This window comes from Rhipicephalus microplus, chromosome 6 (genome assembly GCF_043290135.1).
Source record: "Rhipicephalus microplus isolate Deutch F79 chromosome 6, USDA_Rmic, whole genome shotgun sequence".
Lineage (NCBI taxonomy): Eukaryota > Metazoa > Arthropoda > Arachnida > Ixodida > Ixodidae > Rhipicephalus > Rhipicephalus microplus.
The window spans coordinates 180758155-180775354 of record NC_134705.1 but is presented as its reverse complement, the minus strand read 5'-3'; the positions used below and the strand labels follow the sequence as shown (position 1 = coordinate 180775354).

General features: G+C 46.2%; 1 protein-coding gene across 1 annotated transcript in view; it reads right to left on the bottom strand.

Moving 5' to 3' along the window:
- Positions 1-3499: 3499 nt before the first annotated feature.
- Positions 3500-17200, bottom strand: part of LOC119167904 (homeobox protein SIX6) — an 85464-nt gene continuing 71763 nt past the window's right edge. Inside the window, exon 2 of the mRNA XM_037419383.2 lies at positions 3500-3917. Within this exon, the coding sequence (XP_037275280.2) occupies positions 3509-3917 (409 nt within the window). The 3' untranslated portion in view covers positions 3500-3508. The remainder of the gene's footprint in view (positions 3918-17200) is intronic.

Genomic DNA, 17200 nt, shown 5'->3' with positions numbered 1-17200 from the left:
AAAAAAAAAAGTGGCACGCACGAACGTTTAAAAGACTTTTTTTTTTTATTGAATCATGTCTCTTTAGCGGGCGTAAACTGGTTCAGCAATACAGTGGCCTCGAAAAATAAAACGTAATCATCACCGTTATTTTGACGTCAAGGTGCTATCGAAGGCTCTGCTGTCACACTCGTCCTACGTGGCTTCTAAACTTTTGGCGAAGACTGCATATTGCAAATTCAATTTTATTCCACCCAACGAACCGCAAGCAAGCAAAGCTGTATTCTGACGCTTTGTAAGCATCTATAGAGTATTACAACATCGCCTCACAGCCGACAGCCAATGTATACGCTTATCTATAAAAAATCTTCTGTACAGACACGGCAAGGCCGCTTAGCAACACATTATCCGTGTTTATTGCACTTATCCTATCTGCACTACATAATTTATTGATAAAAAAACAAAAACAAAGGGACAGCATGAGATATGCATTCTCTTCTATTAACCTTGTCATTTTCGCGAAGAACAAAAATGCTCATTCGCTGACATGAGTTAATGTATTCATACCTTCCTAAAACCGGAAATAATCTTTTGGTAAATAATTTTTTTCCTGGGGAAAGTATTCAGATTGCTACGGTGACGATATTACTCCGCTGGTCATTTATCACTTGTGCTAATCTTATCGAGTTTCAAAGCAGGTCCTAAAACCCGCGCACCCCTGCAGACAAAAAAAATTGAAAAACATTATTATAATGAAAGATTTACTTATCAGCACCATCCCCTCCCCGTTCCCACCGGTTCGCATGTTCACTGCAATATAGCGAAACTTTGATACAGATCACAAAAACAAAAACACATTAAATCGGCACGTGCATCACGCGCACAAACACACACTTACGCAAGCAGTTCATTACATCGCAAAACAGCACTCACTGTTCAAAGTTGGCGCTAAAGCTTCGCAACAAGGTTCGCAGGCAAGCGTTCGACGGTGCGGGTGGCCTGCGTGGTTTCGTCGTAAATGTCCACAGAGTCACAAGCCTTTCAAGAGATTGAAAACAAAATCCATTTTAAAGGAACCCTGAAGCAAAAACAATAAACCAGGTCGGACTGATAAAGTGTTCCTCGAAAACTATTTCATCCTTGACTTTGGCATGGTGTAATCGTTAGCAGGTGGGACAACATAAGCCAAAGTTAGAACTTTTTTCATCTCGCGCCAAAATCTCACCGCCTGATTGGCAATGTGACACCTCAGATTTTAGAAGTCCATGTGTTTTCTTAGTTTGGCCATACTGCGTAATATAAGTCCTTCAAAACTCGTTAGTCAAGTCCCTGGCTCCGACAAAAGAAAATGTAATTGATTTATACCGTTAAACAATGCCGTAGGCAGAAGCAGATGGTGTTGAAATGTGTGACGTCACGACAAGTTGCGCGAATTTCGCGGTGGCGTCACCACTTGTTCTGCCTCTTGTCACCTTACCACAAACAGTGGTGATGACGGCAAAAAATAATTCTCTAATAGGAGGAAAGCCTATTTTCTCTTTGGTGTCCCTTTTAATACAGTGCCGCAGGAATTCAGCACGAGAAACTAAAGTTTTCAAGAAGCCCAGAACTCCTGTGAGGCCTTCTGACAAACATTCTGAACAATCGTTCAGCCTCAAACAAACAAACAAAAAAACAAACGAAGAAAATTGCGGCGATTTCCAAAACATTGTCGGCTCCGAGAAGAGGTGCCGCCTTCGTAAACAGACGTGCTGAATTTACACCGGTGTTTTCTTCGGGTGGAAAGTGATCCAGAATCACAGGTATGTAATTGATCCCAAATTACCTAATCAAACTGAATGTGATACAAGATCACTACTCGGCCCTCGGACGAATTCGTCGAAATATTTAAGAAAGAACATTTTAAATAGCATACTTGACAAGAGATGTGCACTTCGGGTATTCAAAAAAAAAAAAAAACTTGCTATATTACCTTATTTCACGCACAAAAAACCCCGAGAACCACTCGGAATCAACTGGCAACACTGGCACCGTAATATATGTGGGATCAGGGCCACCCACAGCGCAAAATACATAGTGTACATAAGAACTTCATGACTATACACGGAAGCCACATAGATTATGATGTGTTGACAAATCGCATCTCGCAAAGTTGCCTTGTTTTTTTTTTTTCATCGGTGGGAGAGGACAACGTTGCCAGGTGTTCCATCGTCCGAGATGTACAAGAAGATGTAGGCTCTTAAGCGGCGAATGTAGGTCTCTTTTCTAAAACCGCTTTCACACAATGACAAGCATGTAGCGTGTTCGCGACAGCTACCGCGTGGATATACACGCACATACAGAGCTGACTGCCTTCACTCCTTGCAAGACTGTTCCTTCCTGTGCGTTGTCCAGCGTAGGCGAAGCGTCTGCGTGTTCACCACTTTCACTTTTGTTCAGTAATAAAATAAAAAGAACAAACGGGATTGCAGATAAGTCGCTTGTCCGGTGAAGCTCCAACGCGAACAGATACACGTCACACGCACGTTTGCTGTCGTCCCACTTTCTAGGGTGCCCGAAAACCGTGACGTCACTCCTGTACACGACTCACGTCTCCGGGAAGATGGGGACGGTGCGATCCTGCTTCATGAGGGGCGAAGGGTGCTACAGATATCACAGCACAGAAGACAAAGACAGGCAGGACCACTCCGAGACTGTGTAGCAGTCCAGAACGCAGAGCCGCTGTTCTCTCGCTCAAGTCAGTCCGCTGTCATGTACTCGGGATAGTAGAACTTTTTTAGAGTATGAAGGTGTTGGTGTGAGGACAGGCAGGGCCGCTTTAATGCTGTGTGACAGTCTAGGACGCAGGCTGATGTCCTGGTGGTCTCAGCCCCAACGTCTGCTGTCATGCACCTTGGATAGTACCATCTTCTGCATTCTAAGCCTGTGGTGAGGGGATTGATCATCTGGGTAAGTACACGTGCAGCCGCATATAACACAGGCGCAGAGAAAAGAAGTCAGCGTAGTAGCCTTCCAGCTGTCCTCGTCTTCTGTCCAGGCTTCTGGTCTCGCTGTAACGACCTGTACGACATGCGTGCGCTGTGAGGACTTCTCACAAGTATATGCGTGTTCGCCGGCATCTCCAACCAATGACTTGTCTCGGATTTCACTTCTCTTCGTCCGACACCGGCTCCGGCGTGGAGGACACGACGTCAACCTTCTCTTCGACCTCGTCCGTCGTCTCGGTCACGGCCGCCTGCTTCTTTAGCAGTTGCTGCTGCTGATGCTGCTCCTGAAGGAACTGCTGCTGCTGATGCGCCGCGGCGGCCGCATAGAACGCCGTCGGCGGCGGCGGCAGGGACATGAACAGATACTGAAGGTACTGCTCGAACGACGGCAAGGCGTCGGCGAGCGGTACGGCCGTCGTGGTAAGCGGCAGTCCTCCGGTCGGGATGGGGACCCCCGGTGCAGCGGGTCCGCCGACGAGGCAGCTGGGGTTCAGCGCGAGCCCACCGCCCGCCCCTGCCATCAGGGCGGGCGGGGCCTCATGTCATTGGGGCCCTTGGCGAGGACTCGGACTCCGGCTAGACTCGGACGTTGTGGACAGCGGCGTCGGAGAGCTCGGAGCTGCCGAGCTGTCGCCGTAGCTGCCGCAGCTGTTGTCGTCGCCGACCCCTGCTGGAGACTTCGGGCCACCACTGATGGACCTCCGGTTGTTGTCCGCGGTCGCGGAGGAAGTGGAAGAGGTCCGATGGTGATGGTGTCCAGTTCCGCCTCCATTTCCTCCACCGCTTGCAGCTGCCGAGGAGCTCTGGTGGTGGTGCGAGCCTCCGGAACCGGCAGTGCCGTTCTTGCTTCCGTGGTGGTTCCGATTGGAGCCGGTCGAGCTGGTGCTGCTCGAGCTGCCGTAGCCCTGCTGGGCGAGCTGCTGTTGCTGTTGCATTTGCTGCTGAAGCAACCTGCGATAAAAATAAAGAAAAAAATGAAGCGTCAGCAAGCTAGTGAGTGCTTGGGGCGGCAACAAAATAATGCACTATTATCACGAGTTTCGAGCAGGCTAGCATAACACAGGAGTACATGATAAGTACACCTCATGTACAAACACGTACGTCAGAATAACGAAACACCCTACAATATACACATCCCACCAGTATATAGGCCTGCTGGGAATCGGGTGTAGTAAGCAGGTATATCCGAGATATCTGGTAAATGAAGGATAGGGATTAAGTTTGGAAGAACTGCTGGTATTTTACTTACGAGAACCATGCCATGAATATAAAGTGCGCTTTATAGAGGCCACACCACACTACCCAGCCTTATTTATTTGCACCTCAACCTGAGTAAATGAATGCTAGTCTATCTTACTCACATCGAAATGAGGCCGCCGAGGCAGAGCTAGGACTCCCGACGAGTGTCGAGTACCGGGACATATATACAACGCTATATGTTTACATTTCAGTCTGTTAAGCCACCGCGGCTGGTTATTGTAGAAAACTTAACTAAAAGAAGTATGGGGCTGCATTATATCATGTCCTTTCAACGACTTCCATCTCTTAAGTGGGTGTTGTTTCGATAATGAACTTAAATTCGTGCTTATTTGTTTTGTACTATTCAGTTAGTTTGGCTCACTCCACCACTATTTGCTTCGGAGAAACTGCAGATCAAACCGTTTCATTTCTGTTTTCCCAATTATCTTGTTCCGGGAAGCGAAGCTAAATCGAAAATTTACGCGATTCCCCGTCTGAAAGGCTATATGAGCCACCAGTAATCGAACACTCTCAGCACGCTCTGCAGTCACAGAATTACCATACCCAATGAGATCAGCGCGTATCTCGCTCCTACCATTTAATCCCTCGTTTCCCGCTTCACCTCGCAACAAAATTAGGCCCACACGAACTCACACTTGAATGTATATACCACGCAAGTTTCCCACCGCAGAAACACCGCCGCGGGACCATGCCCACAGATAACCAATCATTCATGCGCGCACTCAATCAATGGGTTCGCGCCCCGCCGCGGTGGTCTAGTGGCAAAGGTACTCGGCTGCTGACCCGCAGGTCGCGGGTTCCAATCGCGGCTGCGGCGGCTGCATTTCCGATGGAGGCGGAAATGGTGTAGGCCCGTGTGCTCAGATTTGGGTGCACGTTAAAGAACCCCCAGGTGGTCGAAATTTCCGGAGCCCTCCACTACGGCGTCTCTCATAATCATATGGTGGTTTTGGGACGTTAAACCCCACATATCAATCAATCAATCAATCAATCAATCAATCAATCAATCAATCAATCAATCAATGGCTTCGCTAATCTTGATGCTCAGCAAGAGCTGTGCGTACGCCTGCGACAGTTGCGCGGGGTCCGCGCCACGAAACTACAAGACTGGCTGGAAAGTTCAGCTGCTCATTTGCGTGACCGGCTCGGCTCGTCCATTTGGTCTTGTTTTTTTTGTTTGTTTCCTCTTTCCATGACAGGTCTCACGCATGCACACACACGCGTATATCATTTAGCCGTTCCTTTTCCGCAGCTTTCTGTGTCTATACGCGAGCACGGCTGCTACCAAACACAGACGCAGAGCGCGTCCAGCGATTACGCAGATCGGCGAGTGCGATAGGGCACGCGCCACAGATTGCCTCTTCTTCCCCCCCCCTTCCTCTCCCCCCCTTCCTCTTCCACCCCGGTCGGTTTCCGGGTTTCCGCACGATGGATACACCTGCGTTCCGAGGTCGCAGGCGTTCAGTTCTTAACGTGCATATACCTGGACGGGAAGTATATAAGCTCCTATCTACCTGGGGTATCTACCCGAATGCCACATGTGTATACGCGACCTCGGTGTTCACAGACTGCGAACCATTGTAAAGCTGCGCCTACTCATCAACTGCTCACATCCACTGCGCACCTTTCATTCCCCCCCTTTTTTTTTTGGTCAAGAGAGCACAACATTGAAATGGTACGCCTCCTGATGCTGTGTACCACTCCGGTATCGTCAACTTCAATATAATCATGGCAGTAAGTGTCGGGGTCCCATAACCACTATATAGTTATTAGAGACGCCGTAGCGGAGGACATCATCATCATCATCATCATCATCCTCACTACGTCCACTGCAGGACAAAGGCCTCTCCCATGTTCCGCCAGTTAACCCGGTCCTGTGCTTGCTGCTGCCCATTTATACCCGCAAACTTCTTAATCTCATCTGCCCACCTAACCTTCTGTCTCCCCGTAGCGGAGGTAGTAGTAGTGCAAAACTTTATTATATACATAAGCCGGACAAGCAAGAACTCCAGTGCCCCGAGGAATATACAGGGTGAAGAGCGTAGTCTGACGAGATGGTGCCCCTGTTTCAGGGCCCCACTGGGACGAGCCATCCACTCAGCTCTGTGGACCAGTCGCAGCTAATCCACCAGGGCTGGACTCGACACTAGCGCCTCCTATTCCTCCCATGTGCCATTGGTGTCGTGTTCTTCGTCGTGCTCTGCCCACTCCCACGTGATGTGAAAGGTTACGGAAATTTCGATGCCCTGAGATCGTTTGACGTGTGCCCAAAATGCAAGCACACAGGCCTCTACCTTTTCGTCTCCAACGAAGTGCGGTCACCACGGCCGGGATTAAACCCTTATAACCCGCCAAATTCCGGGTCAACAATCAAGCAACACAGCCGTGTCTGGTATCATTGGATCACCGCCTCTGGTAGTATCATCAACTTCAGAGCAAAGACCGACCATATAAACATTGCACACATTGTGGACAGTCCACTCTCAATGTGAAAACCCATTGGTAACCTTTTTGTAGACAGTATATAGAAAAGAGTAATCAGAAAACTTTAGTATGACTCTGTGCTGATCTGCTGCAAAAGCGGCAGTCTCATCACAACGAGAGACACCACCTCCGCAATAACAAGTTTATTATCTTAGTGAACAATTTAATTGCTGGGTTAAGATTGAAAGAATTGATGCTGACGTTGTTAGAAGACGTAGCCAAAAGTAGCCGGAAATCGCCTTCAAAAGAACTATATAGCCAACGTCGGCCATATTCAGCCAACGTATAACCCAGTTAGCCAGGACTATATAGCCGACGTGAGCAATCCTTCAGCCATCGTTGGCGACCACAAGCCAGCATTATTACTTATTAACCATATTTCGGCTAACGACATAGGTAATTAGCCATCGTAAGCCAGCATTAGCCAACACTAGCCAAGCTTGGGGCAACACTGTAGCGGCCGGGCACCAGTTAGTCAATCATGAACACATGTCGCAACAGCTATACCCAATAGCACCTATGTGATCTTCAACAGCGCCCATATAGTCCGTGCATCAGAGCCTTTATTGCTCATTTTATTTTCCCTCCTCCCTAAACCGCATTTATATTCTCCTTTTTGATTCCTTGTAGCCCGCAGGGCATGCATCCAGGCTTGTTTATCGTCCATCTCTTCGTCATCTCTCTCTTAAGTTCTTCCTCCATAGCCTTCAAAACCATTCAGGCACCAGAGGACAAGGAGGCAACGGGAAAAGTAGACACCACAGCGAGCTAACCATACCTTTGCATTGTTAACGTCTCTCTTCGGTACTGAGTTGCTGATGTCATGTATGTTTTAATCCCAAAGCACTCATAAACGGCAGGACAAAGTCTAGTTTACTATATGCAAACTTGTAACTGACGTTGCCCCCATTTTGGCAGTGTCACTCGTCGTCATGAATGAAGTGCACACAGAATCTACATTACAAACAAAACACACACACACGATATATTCATCAATCACTGTTATCTGTTACAAGTAGGCCCTAACGGAAAAATTCAAGTAGACCACATTAAAGAATAAATGTACTCTCCATGCCGGCCCTGCAGAAGTGCATGCTATCGTTGCAGGTCAAAACCCCCGTGCTGCAAATATACTCAGAAGGCTGCGCGGGTGCCATACAGGCAAGGTTGCATGCGCAGCTTTTCAATTTCGGCAACGGGTATACGCTGTTGCGCTTTACGACACGCGCAAGTATAAAGGTAAGCAAGACGCATTTCCCTACAAATCGGAGAGTAACTGTTACCTCCCAAACGCAAGTGGAATGCTTATCAAGAATTATTAGTTATTATATATAGATGCACAGAGAGAAAGAAAGTTCATACTTTCATAGCAAGCGTAAAGATGAATGTTAACCAGCAATAATATATTGCCTAACTATCACCTATTTTTAACAAACGCAAGAGTGACGCTCATCAAGAGTCGATGTAGACCATCATTCTCCCTGGTACATGCGCAGTAGCACGAGGCTCGGGACAATGCATCTCTTTAATGCGCAACTGTCTTCGAGCTTCGTATAATTGAACGCAAATCCCGATTTCACCTTCTCTAATCTCTCTGCGTGTGATTACTTCTGAAAAACAAGAGGAACACTCTTAACGAACAACGTGCGATCAAAACAAATATAACAGACGAGAATAAAAACAAAAAAACAAACCAACAAAAGGAGGAGTGAATTTCGGTGGGCGGGTCACTGGGACTTCCGGCCGGAAATCCTCTGCAGAAGCCGAGATTGTCATCACGTCGACGAGGCGGGCACGGCCGTATAGTGTGTAGTGAGACCGTGCGCTCATACGCGGCTCTGCGTGCGCGCTTGTGTGGTCACGTGACTACACACGGCGCACCATTGTGTGTGCCGCGCATTGTTTGCAGTCGCTCACACGTCACGCAAGTCGCCATCGTCGCTTCTGAGAGATTATCTGCGCATATTTTATGCGCGCGAATCTTTTTTTTTTTTTCTCCCGAATCGCGACGTCGCCAAAGTGTGATGGTGAACTTAGTGACGCTGCAACGACGTATCGTGATTCGGGGCTTTCATTCTCCACCCTTTTACGTCAGTTCTCTTTGTTGGTGACAATGGCATCATATTGGTCTCTACTAAGTGGTGGCTCCTGGCGCCGGACAAACGAAGAGCAAGAAAGATGGCACAGGAGAAAGTGGGAATCCTTCAAAGTAACGAGATTGACTATATTCCAAATTACTGTCATACCATAACCCTGAGTTGAATGCCAGGACATATCATTGCCAGGACATCAACATGAATGCGAGGACATCAACACGATCCTATTGTCTCCTCAGTGCTGTGAGTTGTGACTACCTAAAGTCGTAAGGCAAATGAGTCATCTTACGCAAGCATTCGAAACCAGGTCTGACATAATAGATAAGAAAGAAAAAGCGCGGCATTTAGCGGAGGCAGAAAAAAAAATCTTGAAGGATGATTACATTAGACAGACAGACAGACAGACAGACAGACAGACAGACAGACAGACAGACAGACAGACAGACAGACAGACAGACAGACAGACAGACAGACAGACAGACAGACAGACAGACAGACAGACAGACAGACAGACAGACAGACAGATAGATAGATAGATAGATAGATAGATAGATAGATAGATAGATAGATAGATAGATAGATAGATAGATAGATAGATAGATAGATAGATAGATAGACAGACAGACAGACAGACAGACAGACAGACAGACAGACAGACAGACAGACAGACAGACAGACAGACAGACAGACAGACAGACAGACAGACAGACAGACAGACAGACAGACAGACAGATAGATAGATAGATAGATAGATAGATAGATAGATAGATAGATAGATAGATAGATAGATAGATAGATAGATAGATAGATAGATAGATAGACAGACAGACAGACAGACAGACAGACAGACAGACAGACAGACAGACAGACAGACAGACAGACAGACAGACAGACAGACAGACAGACAGACAGATAGATAGATAGATAGATAGATAGATAGATAGATAGATAGATAGATAGATAGATAGATAGATAGATAGATAGATAGATAGATAGATAGATAGATAGATAGATAGATAGATCTACCCGCGTTACAAAATGGGGCAGAAACGAGCCTCGTGACCAAGCCGCTGGCTCACGACTATGTAGCACCATCAACTGCTGACAGGTACTCGCGGCCGTAGAGTTCCCCACAAAATTTACTATAGAGCACACTCATGTGCTTCGATGGGAACTCTTATGGGAACCACCATGAAAATGATGTGTGCTTTGTGGATTTTCGTGGTCTTTGCACTCGCGGTTTCGAACACACTTGTAGCTTCTTTCATTGTTGTGTTTTGTCTCTAAGTTCGGACGAAAGATTGGATCATTATCAACGTCGTAAGCTGATTCGATTTTGCAAGCCAAAAAGGGTCGAGCTTCATGGTCGAGTGGGAGAACAGAACGTTTTGCCGAACTTCGTCTAACGACAAAGCGATTCAGGGTTGTACATGCAAGTTTCAGGGCTGCACGTGTGGTTGTAGGCCATACGGAGCCAAGCGGCGCCAAAAGAACGAAGCTTGGGCAAACGAACGTACTACCCATCATTCACATGCTGACTGAAGCGCCATGCGCTGCTGCTGCTCCCGCAGACACTAGCGCCAGAGTTGCCTCCGTGTAATATTAGGGGCGCAAAAGCGATGTACACGGACGGCGTACAAAAGGCCACCCGGTCCAACGTTACTGACCCGGCATACATGTACGGCCCCGGGGGGCATTTGCCGCAGCGTTATAGGGAGACGGGAGCGCCGAGAGGTTGTACGGTCGCTCACTCATGGCCGCCTCTATAGATATATTACGAGTGGTCGTCGGCGGCGGCGCTGGCTGCGGCCAGTCAGGCGTGAAGGCACACATTATACGTGCAAACGTGAGCTCGATCGCGCGTCGCGTTTCCGAGAAGAAAGGGAAATGACCCCTGGAGACATTGTCTATAGATGCCCCATCCACCCATACTCACACACACACACACACCCTTTGAACTTAGCTCTTGACTCAATAGCCTGCTGTATCGCATGCACGCGTAGAAGACGCCTCGGGCTGTGGACAGCGGATGCTCTCGCCACTGCAGCCGGGCTGAGCATGTGAGCTCTTATGTACAGCCGCCGGTAATACGGATTGCGTGAAATGGACGGAGTGTTGTTTGCCGTGAACTGCGTGGGTACGTAGGTATATATGAAGAGTCCGGGAGCTGGGTTCGTTCGATATAGGTGTAATCTGCGACGTGGAAACGCACGCACACAGATAGAAAGAGAGAGAGAGAGAGAAACAATGACAATGACAAAAAAGACGAGAAAAAAAATAAAGCGTTTTACATCGTCCCGCCAGAGGACAGCAGCTGGTCCTGATGGGATAACGTGGCCCTAAGAGATCTGGGCCTGCAGTGGCCACAAATACATTGTCAAAATTATTTATTGATGCATGGACAACAGAATGCCTTCCACCCTCCTGGAAAGTTCCAAGGGTGGTCCCAATTCTCAGACCCGGCAAAAAACCTTTAACATAGATTATTTTCCGACCCGTCAGCCTGACTAGCTGTCTGCGTAAACTTATGGAAAAGATCTACGCTAGACTTCAGTTGTATGGAACGTACGAATGTGCTTCCAGAAAGTATGGCAGGCTTCCGTAGGCGCCGGTGCATTATGGATGCCATTCTAGACCTTGCCACTTATGTAGATAATGAGACGAGCTGTGGAATAATCGCTGTTGGAGTATTTCTGGAAATAAAGAGAGTATTTGACACAACCAGCCACGTTCATGTACTACACGGTTTAATGCAGTTGGGAATAGTTAGCCGTACACTATAGATGGATTGCCGAATTCTTAAGAGACGGCAAAATCTTCACTGACACAGCTGACAGCAAAAGTAAAGAGCATGAAGTTACTCAAGGAGTTCTGCAGGTTTGTGTGCTTAGCCCATTTTTACTTATTTGCGTTAAGGACTGAATTATCCCATATCCTACCAGACAATTTGAAATATTCACCATACGCAGATGATCGGAGCATTTGGGGATCAGAAACGGTTTTCCACGCAGTTAAGCAGAAGCTTCAAGATAGTCTGACAATAAATAATGTCTTTTCCCAGAGCAGAGCCACGATTCTTTCTCACGGTAAAACAGCTGTACTTGCATTCACAAGAAAATGCCTTAAGAAATTCGACATTGAGATAGACTCTCAGTGCTTACAACTTGTGCGACAGAACAAACATTTAGGGTTTATTTTAGACAAACGTCTGTCATGGGCTTCACAGATAAATATCATTAGAGGAAAAAGTCAACTTCCTAATCAATATTTTACGTCGACTGGCCGATGTGATACGGAGTAGTACATGTTCTTTTTTTATTGCGTGTAGATTAAGCAATCATTCGACAAAGAATAGCTTATTCTGCCCCGGTTTTACATGGAACATCCAGTAACTTGGAGGAGAGGATTCAAGGATTGCTAGCCAAAAGCCTTCATATGTCTTGGTGTACCGCGAGCTTCTGCAACTCATAGGTAATTGCGGAGTCTCGTAAACTGACTTTCCATGCTCTGAGATTCACAGAAACTTGTCGACATTTTCGGTTGGCAACTCAACACTCTAATCACACTCAGGAGAGATCTGCTGCACGGATACATAAAAACATAGCAAAATTCAAAAGTTTACCGCGTACGCACGAGTATACTGGCCTCTGTGTGCATCCCATCTACCTTGGCAACTCTCTTTTGCAGATATTACAACTTCGACTCCGGGATGAACTTGCGAGAATAATGTTCCCATAATTGAAATAAAGCAAAATAAGCTTTATTGCATCTTTATATCAAATACGAATACTATATTCACGTGTACACCGACGGATCATGTCTGAATCAAAGCTCTACATCAGCATTCTTTATACCTGCATACGAAGAGAAAAAAAAAGTTTAAGCTGAGCCGTTTCACAACATCCACAACGGCAGAGCTTTGTGCAATACTCTATGCTTTACGCTTCATGCATGTGTTTACAGTCAGGTCCTCTTCGATGGGTAGTTATCAGTGACTCCCAATTCACATTAGTTTGTTTAAAAAGAATCACCTTAGGCAACAAAGCTTTAGCATGCTTCCAAATAAAATACAGAGTGACTTATGCTACAGCGAAAGATTTAAACCACACGATAATGTTCCAGTGGGTACCAAGCTCCCGCGAAATCACAGGAAACGACATAGCTTATCGCATGGCATATCAAGAGCATGATGAGAATAATGTATCACTGCTACCTTTATCGATGAGCGGTGCGCCATTCCTAATACATAAGCTGAGCTGCCAATTGTCCAAAGAAAGTTGGTTCGAAAATGGTGCGCTAAACTCCCAGTTACGTAGCAATGATCTCGGTGTAGGATTTAATAATCCATTAAAGGGTAGCCGACCACTAGAAACAGTCATCCACAGGCTTTGACTATATAGGCCCGGCCTATATACTCGAAGGCCTTCCTGTATAGAATAAGAAAAGGTGGAAGCTAGTCCAACCTGCTCATCTGGAGAAGCTGAAGAAGACATTGAGCACATTCTTCCATACAGTGTAAGATTTATGATGGGCCTCAAAGGAAACGTTTTACGAAAACTAGCGAAAATCTTGGGCCCATCCAAAGCGAAACCTACAAGCTGCGCGTGCAGTAGTTCACTTTCTGGAGGAAACAGAAATATCTCAAAAGTACTGAACAAAAAAAAAAGAAAACGTATTCGCGTTATTGTTAACCTGCAAGTTTCACTACAGTATTCATGTGTTTCACTACAATATCTTCGTGAAATCCTCTGTGCAAACAGTTCAGTATTTATTAAACTGCTCCCAAAGGGACATGATCGCCTTTGACAATCTCAGAAAGCTTTCATGTTTTGTGTAGACATTTCAATTGAGTGATTACTCGTGTTTTTCACCCTAATTCTGTGCGTAGTGGAGCGATTTCTGTATTGGAAAACTTGGGCAAAGTGCGTAAGTGTTTTGCGATGTACATATATGGTATACAGCCATGTTTTTTTCATCTGATATGCGATGAGGACTGTTCTCCAAAAGAATACGAGTAGTCGGCACTATGGATTGACCCCAAGCTATCCTTATAAATATTTGATAAAACAAAAAAAGCGTTTTATAAACGCTTGCCCAGGCAGTTTTTTTTCTTATTTTCTTTATTATTCTTTTGAAGACCATGCAAGTCCGAGCTATTTCACCTTCTCGCTCTCCTTTTTCTTTTTAACATGGTTGACTCCGCCATGATGAATCAGTCCTTACGGTGCTCCGCTGCTGATACAATGGTCGCGGGTTCGATTCCGACTGCAGTGGCTGCGTTCCGACGGATGGGAAACGCTGCACCGACCCGTGTACAATACGCGATGTCAGGCCGCGTTAAAGAACGCCAGTATGGCCGAAATTTTCGGGGTCCTCCACTGCGGCGTGCCTCATAATGATATCGTGGTTCTGGCAAGTATAAAGACCCCGGATATCACTTCTGTAACAGGGTATACAGTGTCGACTTCTTGAACCAAACGCAGCTTAATGATATGTGGGGTTAAAGTCCCAAACTCACAATATCATTATGAGAGACGCCGTAGTGGAGGGCTCCGGAAATTTCGACCACATGGGGTTCTTTAACGTGCACCCAAATCTGAGCACACGGGCCTACAACACATCCGTCTCCATCGAAAATGCAGCTTGTGCAGCTCAAGAAGAAGCCTTCCTTAGCTATGCACTAATTGTGCCTTCACCCAATTTAACCTCTTTACAATTATATCCTGTATCCTACACTAAAGTTGAAGATTACAAATAATGTCCTTGATACCTTCCTTGGCTTCCAACAAGACCACTGGCGGACTCCCCTTCTTTCCTTAAGTGCTTTGTGTGTCATGCGAATGGCATTTCTTGTTCTTGTCACGTTTCCTTAGTTCAACTAAAATAAATGGAAGTTCCAACTACAATTGCGGTCCTCGAGAAAAAAAAAAGAAAACCCGCAGAGGGAGTGATGTAACGGGCGCACTATTAATTTATCCCTGTTTGTTCTTTGGCTTGGAGCCCAAACGGAGCGCCTGCACACGAGCGATACACCACGCGTCCATTATATAGCAAGGCAGAGCAGTTAACCCGAATTATCCGTTCGCGCGAGCGTGGCCGCTGATTTGCAAGCGTAATGCGAAAAGCCGGCAACTTATACAGCGGTCGGGGAGGCGGCTCCCTCGCAAAAACCCCGAACGTTCAATTGGATTGCGGAGCTGGTGTTATAGGATATAACAGGTTCAACACACACGAGGCCAACTGCGTAATGAGATTTGTGGCAGGTGGGGATGAGAAGGCGGAATTTTTGCGTATATGGTGCTTGAAACGCCGCGGACTGACTGCGGTCTACCGACAAGGCTTCGAAATGCGATAATAAAGAAGATCTGAACAGGTCAGTAAAATACAGCCACGGGGTAAAAGCCATGTATAGAGTTTCATACATACGAGAGAGACTGGAGACTGCGAGAGAGAGAGAGAGAAACGAGAAAAAAGGAAGGCAGGGAGGTTAACCAGATGCTAGTCTCCGGTATGCTACCCTACACTGGGGTTGGGGAATAAGGGGTTGAAAGAGAAAGGGAGAGTTAAAAAATCAATAAGAGAAAAACACCGACACACACGCACACACGAAATCAGTCCACCCAGAGGCGTTCTGACAGGCCAGTAGTTCGCAAGAAGCCCAGTAGCGCTTGCACGGCTTTCTTCTGTGAAGATGACTGGAGACTGCGAGATAGACTATATACAAGTACATGCAGATTTCACGAGTTGGTGCACAATAAAAACGTATTGCTATTGCTAAAAAGGTTTTAGCACTATATGGTACATGTGAAAGTTGCAACGCACTGTGCTTAAGCCATCCTGGGAATGACGGATAATGCATTTGCGTAAACTTCGCTTCATTTCAGCTGGGTGCGATCAGCATGCACTTTGTCTCAAGACAAAAATCAGCGAGACTATAGAGAGATTCCTCATCACCATCTGAACCCTCTCAGCAGAACAAATCGAATAAGTTCACGAAGTTCCGAACGAGCAGTTTTTTTTTTACCCGATACAAAACGCAAGAACACCACAGTAACCAAAAGCTGTAGGGGTTCGTCGTTTATTTATTTTTATTTATTATACCCTCAGGGCCAGAGGCATTACAGAGGGGAGTGGAGTTTGAAGCCACGAGCGCGAAGACGAGGTAAGTTTATACCATACTCTCCATAAGGTCCTGCTTAAAGGCATAGATATACCCAGGAAGCCGGACGAAGAATGTCCCGTTTCCTGGCTATAGCTAACACCTTAGCATCATTCACATGACAGCTTAACGATCGTGGCGCCACATTTCTCTCTCGAAATAATCGTAGGAAACTCTATATGCTATAACTGCATTTCCCTACGAATTCGGTGCAATGCAAGTGTTAAATGAAAACACCAGTCAATTTCAACCCGAATATTTAGGAACGACACTGAAAACAAAATCATTACTATAGACACTTTCAAGGTTTACAAACACGGCCCCTTTATGACTTCCGGTTTTGTCCACCGATGTGCTTTAATAGCATTCGTGGATAACAAGAGCTTTAGAAAATAGCCCTCTGATTTTCTACACTTTCGTTTCCTTATTCGGCCAAATATATTCAAATACATGTTCTTTTCAGCTACATAAAGTGATAAAACGTTATCTTGTACTTAACGCACGTTTCTTTTATGTTAAAAACAAAAGAAAGAGTTTCCTTACGCTTGAAAAGAAATCGAAAACGTATTTTCAGTTTCGACGTTAGGAGCTGGTAAGTGAGGCGACCGGAAGTTTCTTTGGGTACAACGCTTGTGACCTTGAAACCGTCTTAACATCGTGCCGTTGACTTTGAAGTGTGGCAGCTTGGGCTAGTTCGTATGGCATGACGATAGTTATAGCGCGAGAACAAAACGACGACGCAGAGACAAGAAGCGCTCGTGTCTTTCGTGTCCTTCTTGTCTCTGTGTCGTCGTTTTGTTCTCGCGCTATAACTATCGTCTTGACTTTGAGTGCTGTGCGCTTTTCAAGAACGAAAGAGACGTGCTCAGTGTCTGAAACATTCACATTGCTGTGTAGCAACGAGGCAAAAACGCGCGGAAATATACTCCTATACCCTTTTGCGATAGTCACGGCAACGCGTCCCATATGCGGAGCCTTTTTATATTCGTCGTGAGGATGTGCGCGCCCCTTCTGGTATACATTTGGGAGAGACTGTGCTCCGAAAGCTTCATAGGCATGGGTGTATGTATATAAACGCTTGCGTTAGGTCAACTCCGGCATCTCGTAAGAAGTGTGCGTTTGTTGAACTCGGGTGAGAGCTTTATAGTAGAACTGCGAAAAATACCCCACTTTCCACAGCGAGTGTACGCTTCCGACTAAGCTGTCCTTTTTTTTTTTTTCAGAGGTTAGAGTAA